This window comes from Pundamilia nyererei, unplaced genomic scaffold (assembly GCF_000239375.1).
Source record: "Pundamilia nyererei isolate P.nyererei 1_Seehausen unplaced genomic scaffold, PunNye1.0 scaffold00128, whole genome shotgun sequence".
Lineage (NCBI taxonomy): Eukaryota > Metazoa > Chordata > Actinopteri > Cichliformes > Cichlidae > Pundamilia > Pundamilia nyererei.
The window spans coordinates 31,074-39,573 of NW_005187529.1; the positions used below are offsets into that span (position 1 = coordinate 31,074).

General features: G+C 37.5%; 1 protein-coding gene across 1 annotated transcript in view; it reads right to left on the bottom strand.

The window, feature by feature from the left end:
- Positions 1-8,500, bottom strand: part of dnah5 (dynein, axonemal, heavy chain 5) — a 68,909-nt gene that overhangs the window by 28,019 nt on the left and 32,390 nt on the right. Inside the window, exons 52-59 of the mRNA XM_005743202.1 lie at positions 7,891-8,025; positions 7,084-7,206; positions 6,762-6,975; positions 6,196-6,419; positions 5,549-5,747; positions 5,290-5,462; positions 4,822-4,952; positions 2,969-3,122 (exon numbers count right to left, since the gene is read on the bottom strand). Coding sequence (XP_005743259.1) covers positions 2,969-3,122; positions 4,822-4,952; positions 5,290-5,462; positions 5,549-5,747; positions 6,196-6,419; positions 6,762-6,975; positions 7,084-7,206; positions 7,891-8,025 — 1,353 coding nt within the window. The remainder of the gene's footprint in view (positions 1-2,968; positions 3,123-4,821; positions 4,953-5,289; positions 5,463-5,548; positions 5,748-6,195; positions 6,420-6,761; positions 6,976-7,083; positions 7,207-7,890; positions 8,026-8,500) is intronic.

An 8,500-nucleotide genomic window follows, 5' to 3' on the forward strand; every position in this document is an offset into this window, starting at 1 on the left:
AGCGCCTGCATGGCTCTTATCATGGTGTTCCCATAGTGTTAAATGTCAAATCCAATGATATCCACTGACTTCGAACAGTGTAAGAGCTTCAGCTTGGTGAGTGCTGGTAAACCTCACTGGAAGCTTAATACTTGTCACATATATTGATCTGACTTCTGACCTCTTTTATTAAGTGACTTCCTGAATAACAAAATGTAAACATACGGAGTTCAAAATAAGGGCTTTGAAAGTTGTCTAAATATCCTGTGGTGGCAAAAATTCATACAACCCCTCCCAACTGTGTAAACAAACATGGAGAGGAGGAGAAAAGATGAGAAGGAAAGGGAAGAGAGTAAGAAATGTGCATAAGAACTAGCGGGGAAAAAAATCAAAGGGCAGGACAAAGATGAAAACAAAATTCTGGGAGTGGAGAAAGAGTCTTTCAGCAGATGTAATGAAGAATGCTGTAGTACACAGAGGTGTACTTGTATGTGATTGTCCATTATAGTTTCATTTCATTACAAATATCAAAGAGAAAATAACTGCAACTCGGTCATAATGGTGAGGAAAATACACTTTTAAAATTGCACTGAACTGATACGACTCGTGCTCTCTTAAGATTGCATTCATGAAATGTTTACTGCACTCAAAGTGGAATGCAGTGCTAAAACAAAATGTTGTCTTCTAACATGCTTCTTTATCCTGCTCTTTTCCTTATCTTCTCACACAGGCCTCAAAGGTTTTTCATGTTAAAATAGAGTCCTTTCTCCCAAATGTCACCAAGTAATTGCTTGTTGAGGACTATTGGGATTCTCTTTAATATTTTAAGGGTTTGACCTCACAATTTGAAGCACTTTGAGTAGACTTGTGTTGTAAACTGATGATTTTTAAACAAAACTAAATTAAGCTGACTTGAAGTGAATATACACAGCTATCTGAGCGAATACAACAGTTTGTAGGTTTTCCAAAACTATGTGTGACTGTTAAATAGCTGGTGCCAGTGCTTTCATAAAAAGATAATATGTGAATCAGACAATCATAGTTGTGCCAAAGAATTCATAAATTGTACAGTTTTCTAATAAACACCACCTCTAAGTCCACCTCTCCAGTAACTATAAAGCAATTCAAAGGCAAATTACAAAAATGTAAATATAAAATGCATGCAATATAAAACATTAAGTTTGTAAAGCATGCAAAGAAAAGTTGCAGAACAAAGACACCAATGGATTGAAAACTTGCTTAAGGAAGCACCAAGTAGCTTTCTGTACTGTAGCGCCTTACAGACCAATTACAGTAACATTATCTAATATAAAATATCAGTATGAGTCATTCAGATGGACTATCAGACAATGAGACTCCAACCTCTTACTTAAACTTGGAACCATATATTTTTCAACACCAACACTAACTGAGCTCTGTAAACAGTTTTATAAACAGTTAAAGTTTTATGGCAGGCTTACATTTCAGACTTTATGATATAATTTTAGGGGATGAACACAAAACTTGCATTAAGTGTTGAGGAATTTCAGCCATTTAGCAGAAAAGTCAATGAAAAGTCAGTCAGTCTTTGTCCAAACCCATCTAGAAAAGCAAGAGTAGCTTTGGAAAAAAAACATTTTAGAGAATATATAACTAAGGTAAACCTGTATAATAAAGACAGGAAATAAAAGGTATGGATAACACTTTGAATGCCTTATGAACAGAGACTGAAGTGGCCCAAAATAATCTAAAAGGCCATTTCAGCACCTTCAGCTAATGAGCAATAAAATTTAACAGAATGCGTATTGGTGTCGCTTCCAGTGACGGCATGCTACGGCTCAGTACATAATAAGAATAATTACATTTTCTGCTTAAGCTCTCAGCACATTCCATATTTCATTCTTGACCCTGTGAAGGCTTTATGGTGCTGATATTATTAAAGTTACTAGCGCTAGCTAGAGGCTGTACTTTAGCCTGTTGCGCTACAGAACAGGAGTTTGAATAAATAGAGTAACTCGTTTTGTTTTGTCTTTTTTTTTTTTTTAAATAAAGGTGGGTTATTTCGAGTAACTTTTCACATAATTCAACAAATATCAGAAAACACACAAACTATGTCTGCGCATTTTGCCCCAAAATTCATTTTAGAGTTTTTAAATCAGACATGATGAGTTGCTGACTTGTGTTTTTGGTGAAACATCTTGAAAAACAAACTGAAGTATTCTCCTTTATATTATTCAAAAGTTCCATGAAAATACTGCACTAGGCAGTTTGGTACAGTTTAGTGCAGGCTATGCCAGTTACTTTCAAACACTGTGTTGAAGTTAATAGTGACACACTAAGTTGGACTGGTACGGAGCAAGCTGTAGTGTTCATGGTCAATATTAGGCTGCGTCAAGTGTAGCATACATGAATTTCTATTTAAGAAGATGATGAAGATTAGATTCATCTCCCCAAATTCCATCTTTTATACTACATTTAAAATATCTTGGGGTTAGAAATCGGCCATATAGCTTGTGAAACATGTGCTTATATCTTGTTGACTTCACTTAGCTAAATCCACAAAGAGAAATGGATATCATGGTAGCAACATCACATGGCAGCTTATCAAATAAGACTCTACTAGTGGCTCAAAACAAGTTAGAATGCAACTTATATCTAAGTAACTGTTTCCCCAAGCTATAACTCCTGATTACAAACCATAGGATATACTGTAATATCACCTGAAAAACAACAACAGAGCCAATGCAGTCCATGCACATGCACAGCACTGGATCACTACTGTCTATTAATGATATAAAAGAAGTAGAAACAACCAGATGCCTTTTTAAAGATACCTTAACCTCTCATCGATTATTTAATTTAAAACTATACAACTTTCAAACACTGCACACTGCATATTCTCTTGTTGTTCTGGTCTCACAGCCTTAACTGTGACCCACAGTAAGTAGAGGATTACATTACTATGAATACGGATTATTTGGAATCTTTTCTCCTTGTGTGTGCTGCTGACCTCTCCAGATGACAGCACATTATTCATGTACTCCAAGAAGGACTCGTCTTTTATTTCGTTGTCAGTAAAGATGAAGCTGATGCCTTTTCCATGCTGGCCAGCTGTTCTGTACAAACTCTTCAGGTCATCCATCAGGTTGGATGTATTGTATGAGCTGGAAAAGAAAAGCATAAAATAAATATGCACACCCTTTCTTCACTAATAACTAATTTTACAGCTTCTAAAAATCATCCATACGTAGTTAAATGCAATCAAAAAGTGCAGCAGCAGAAAACTAGATCGCACAAAAACTTTAATTCATCTATTTATGTGCCAATTTGCATGAAATTTCTCATGAGATTGAAGCTCAAACTACATTTATTGGTGAGAGCAGTTTTTTAAAAAAAAGTGTCGGCGCCCCAGTTTGAGGCTTGGACGATGAAAGTGAAGCACATCTTAGCTTGAAAGTTCACCTGCTTTAGTGTGTGAATGTCAAATTTATTGAATTATAAAGAGGCAGATGAAAAATAAGTTAGAGGGAAAATGGAAGAAGCTGCAAATTGGAGATATTAACTGCATAAACAACATGAGAGAGAAACCACAGATTACTTTCATCTGGTTCTTTAATGATTATCAATGAGATGAGATACTCCATCCTGTAGTTAATAAGAAATTATAACAACAGCCCTAAGTGGCTGGGAGTTACGCTGTGACTGCCAGACTAGATACGCATTGCTGGTTATTAAAAATAAACACACCTGTTCCCAACTCAACCCAGCAAAAGTGATGAGTTGACCAGTTTGTAAAAGAAGAATAATATTTGAGGACAAAATAATGGCAGTTTGAGAACAATGAAGCTAGTTAAGCAAGATACAGGTAAAGAGTAACCTCTCCACTCAAGGGAGAAAAGCTGCTTAAGTGAAAAGTAACATTGTGTCAGCCATAAGGATAAAGAGCCCGGACACAGACAGCATGACTACTAGCCACTCAGGGCTGCTGTGATGATAGAAATGCTTCTTTATATGCAGTCTAGTGTGCTTCTAAGAATCCACTGCAGCATATATACCAAAATAAATGCTTTTAAAAAATCTCTAGTAGGAATAATAGTGTTAGGATAACAAAGTTTAAAAGAAATTGTGTACATTAAAGCAACAAGAAAGTCTAAGTTACTGTACAGACAGAGGGAGAGAAAGAGAGTAAATTGAGTTTGCATGAAATAAGAGAACTATCTGTACTGGATGTGCATCTGAAAATCAGTTTTATGTGTGTATCAGAGAGAGCAGATGAAAAAGAAGGAAGGGGACACACAATAGAGGTATCCGTTTTCACCAGGGATAGCTGTGAAGCTAAGAGGACAAACATGTGGTTCATTAATATTAATAGGAAACATTAAAATCTGTTTGGCGAACAAACCAGTGGAAAGTGTGACAATAAATGAATGTAGGGACTGAAGGAGGAAACTACTTGACAGGTTTGGAAGCACGAGTTAGTGATGGTGAGTTAGTACGTTAGTGAAGCCAGAGCTTCTAAGATATCATATAATTAGTGTGATATCTGTACCTCTAATGAGAATATACTAGCTGCTGGGCCTGAGAGCTGATAATGCAGAATGTTTCTCATCAGTGACAAAGGTTCTGAGTTTAATGGTTTGATTATAGATGATTATATGATTAATGATTAGATTATAACTAAATCTAACGATTATAAAACAAGTTTAGTTTGACATGTTTTGTGAAGGAATTACTCAGAAAAGGAAATCTGACAATGAAAGGTGTTACTACCACTCCACAATCCAATCCTTAGGAGGTTTACAACTTACACCACTCTACCTACATCATTAATAACATTAATATTAATTTTTGCCAGCACACTACCGTGTGAGCGTGATCTGGAAGATCTTGTATCCAGCTATGAACGAGGCCAATCTGGTCAGGCTCTGTTTGCCAGAACCCCCAACCCCCACCAGCAGGGCATTACCTCCCGGTGTTCGGATTATCCTCGACACCTACAAATACACACAGAGCTAGAGTCAAATAAGCATGTTTACATTTGCAGTAAATTGTAGGCAACAAAAGAAAATAGCAAGCAAAGTAGGAATACATTAAAAAGATAAAGTAGGAATCTGTGTCTGAGTGCAAATGTCTGGGAGTGAGCAACTGTTTGTGAACGCTCCACAATTTATACTCCTTGAAGTAAAACTGTTAGGATATTCCTTGGGCTTTAAGGTGGTCTGAAAACATTTATGGAGGACTTTGAAATGTAAAAACCCTGACTGATGAAAACGTTAGGAAGTGTAGATTATTTTGGTTGGCACAAACACGACAAAAAACTCTTTAGAGTACCTTGACCAAATGTATCATAGCATCCTGAAAGAAGACCATATCCATGCCAGTACCCCTAATGCTTTCATTGTAATGGCTTAGGAACATGTTCAGACGGTCCTTTAAAGCCTCAAATGATTCAATAGGCTCGTACACTTTGGGCAAATCAAAGTCTGAGTCTTCTGGTTCTTCCCCTGTGAGGAAAAAAATGAAAGCAAGTCACAAAACTGAGAAAATCTCTTAAATATATATATTTCAATATAGTCAGACTCAGTAGTACCTGTGGCCTCGGGGGCATCTCGCAAGAAGTCAACAAAATATCTTTCTGCTACATAGTCCACCATATTCTTGTGCTCTTCACCAAGATGTTCTTCCACCAGCTTTACCAGAGCCTGGTCAAACCACTCCACATCATCAGGCATCGTGAATCGATCCGCTATCACACGCTTGCACTCATGTTTCCAAAGTGCCATCAACGTCTGAAAAATATATGTTATGTTATTTTTCTGCTAGACAGAAGGTAATTAGCTACATGGAATAAAGTAATAATAATAAGTAATAAAAAAAGTAATGACTGGTAATGGGTAAAAGCACTGGGGTAGCTTAGTCACTGCAAAACTGTATTACTAGTGTATTATTTGACTTAGGATTTTTAATGTGAAGTCAGACTGTCAGCCGATATTTTTAACCTAGTTATTTTTGACCTCAGCAAGCCTCCTGTGACAGCTCTTGCCACTCAGTTTCATACTGCTGCCACTTCCCCTGTTTGTCACTTACTCAGTCATGCATATTTGTCCTTGGAAAAATCCTGCATGTGTGACCAAAAAAAATTGTTTCTCCAGTGGAAATCTCAACATGTTCTCAAGTTTTTCTTAACTACTTGTCATGTTAGAAATGAGGTAATTAAGCATGCAAAATACATCTCACCTGGACAGAGGTGACAACTTCAGCATTGGTGCTGAGCATGCCTTGCCAGATCCTGGAGAGATCCCTCAGGTTAAAGATGTAGTGGAACTTTGCAGGAGTCGGAAGCATCTTGACCTTAGTCAGCTGCCAGAGACGACGCGTGAGGGAAACCAAACGAGGTACAGTGCTCTGGACCTCCTCGCTAAAACCACGTCCTGTGCAAAAGTGGCCCTCACCGATCACGCCTGTGTCATAAAGTCGATGTTTAGAAAAGTTATACATTTTTTTCCAAAGTAAAGGATACAGTGTGTTTCGTGAAATCACTGTATGGTGGCATTTATTAGTACTTAGTTCATCCCTCTAACTTGCTGTGATATATATATGATTGGCAACTATATTACAAGCACACAACACCTACACAACTGTCTGGAAATGGTAAAATAAGAACAAATAAAATAATGTATGTCTCTCAGGACATACATTATACATTATGCCTTAGACCTTGTCATGTATGAACATGTAATGCGAAGTAATCCCAAAAATATAAATGACTGCAGAAAAATGACTTCTTGCAGTGTTTTACCCACCAAATATCTTGTCTATCGAAGCATTGGAGGGCAGCGTGCAGTTAAAGATTGAGAACTGCCTTTTCAGTCTCTGTGGTATGTCATTACGGCCCCCTCCAGGATGAATCATTGCTGCCAGGAACTGAACATCCACAATATTTGTGAACTCTCCCGGTTTTTCCAGATTGAAGAAACCATTCTGTTCCATCAGCTGCCTGACAATCTCATTAGTCACCTGTGATTGAAAGCAAGAAGCTTAAATCAAGAAAAGTTTTGTTTTTCATTTATTTATCATTAACCAGTATTATGAATGAAAAAACACCAGTAGAAATGTTATAATGACCTGGTCTCCCCACTCATTGATGACAGGCATGTTGATGTCATCTATAAAAATTGACATTTTCTTCCCAGCAGGCGGTCCATAAGTGGTCCCCATCCTCTTATCAACATAGCTCTCAACAGACCTCTAAAAAAAAGGAAAAAAGGGAGGGATGAGGCAAGAAAAAGTACAGCGAGATAAAGAAAGAGATCTTTTAATTTCAACTGAAATGTAATTCATCACAGATCATCAATATCACACATGTTCATATTCTTTAATGGCAAATGAACACAGTCATGGTGTTGGTTTTCATTATAGACCTGCTCTGTGCATAAGGCATTGCCAGGTTGGCAATGCCTTATACAACTGCCCCCTGCCTTGCATTGAAACGATTACTTTCTTCCTGTCTTTGGCTGTGTGACTGCTGTCTACTCTTACTACTTCAGCTGTATCTCATCACTCGATCGGTCCCTGAGTGTGCGCAGTAAGGAGCCTATAATATGCCTTGTTACTCAGCTGTATTCCGCCCTCTTTCCTAGTTTGTGTCTATTTTGGTTTCACTGTACTTTGCATCCATCCTTCATATCTTTTGTTTTTGGTTTTACTACTATTTGTATAAGCCTTCAGCTAATTCCTGTGTTTGATCTCTTGGTGTTACCTTCTGTTGCATCAGCTTTCATTTTTAAAGTTTGCTCTTTATTCTTGTTTACCTGCCTGTGGTGTTCTCCCCTCTTTAACTGAACGCTCCTTTTAAGTTAAAAATTCACAGAGTGACACACTTCTGTTTCTTCTAAATTAAGAGAAACGTAGGCAGGTGACCTGCTGCTTTACCTGGAACATTAGTGGTGTAGTAGCAGAAGAGAAGTTGAGACTCTTGCCTATGTGGGTCTCAGGGTCATACTTTGACATGTAGCTCTTGATGATAACAGTCTTGGCTGTTCCTTGCTCTCCAATTAGCAAAACAGCCTATAACAAACATATTTAGATTTGCCATCAGTCCAAATTATCCCAACTAACTTCCACGTTATAGGATAACATGAGAAGGACGACAGTAGAACAAGACCGCGAACAGTTAACTGTGTCCTCCAATGCAAGAGAGGCACGTCTACGGCATATTCTATGAGGAAAGATCAAAGGGAAAGTAAGAGCATATCCTCTGCGTCTGCTGAGCATAAACACATGATGCTGGTTTTGTAGTTACATTTAAATGTTTATCCAAAGTTTACTTCAGGTTGTCTCTCTGGAGAAAGTACATGACTCATTGTCAAAGTCTAAAAACAGATGAGACCTTCATAAATGTAAATATAGAGGATTTAGAAAAGACACAAAACACTCAAGAACAGGAAGGTCAGATTAGACTTTGAAAACAGAAAACAGCTAAAAAGAGCCTTGCACAATTATCCAAAAACTAAAACTAAGATTGCTTGTGCCAGAATGATGG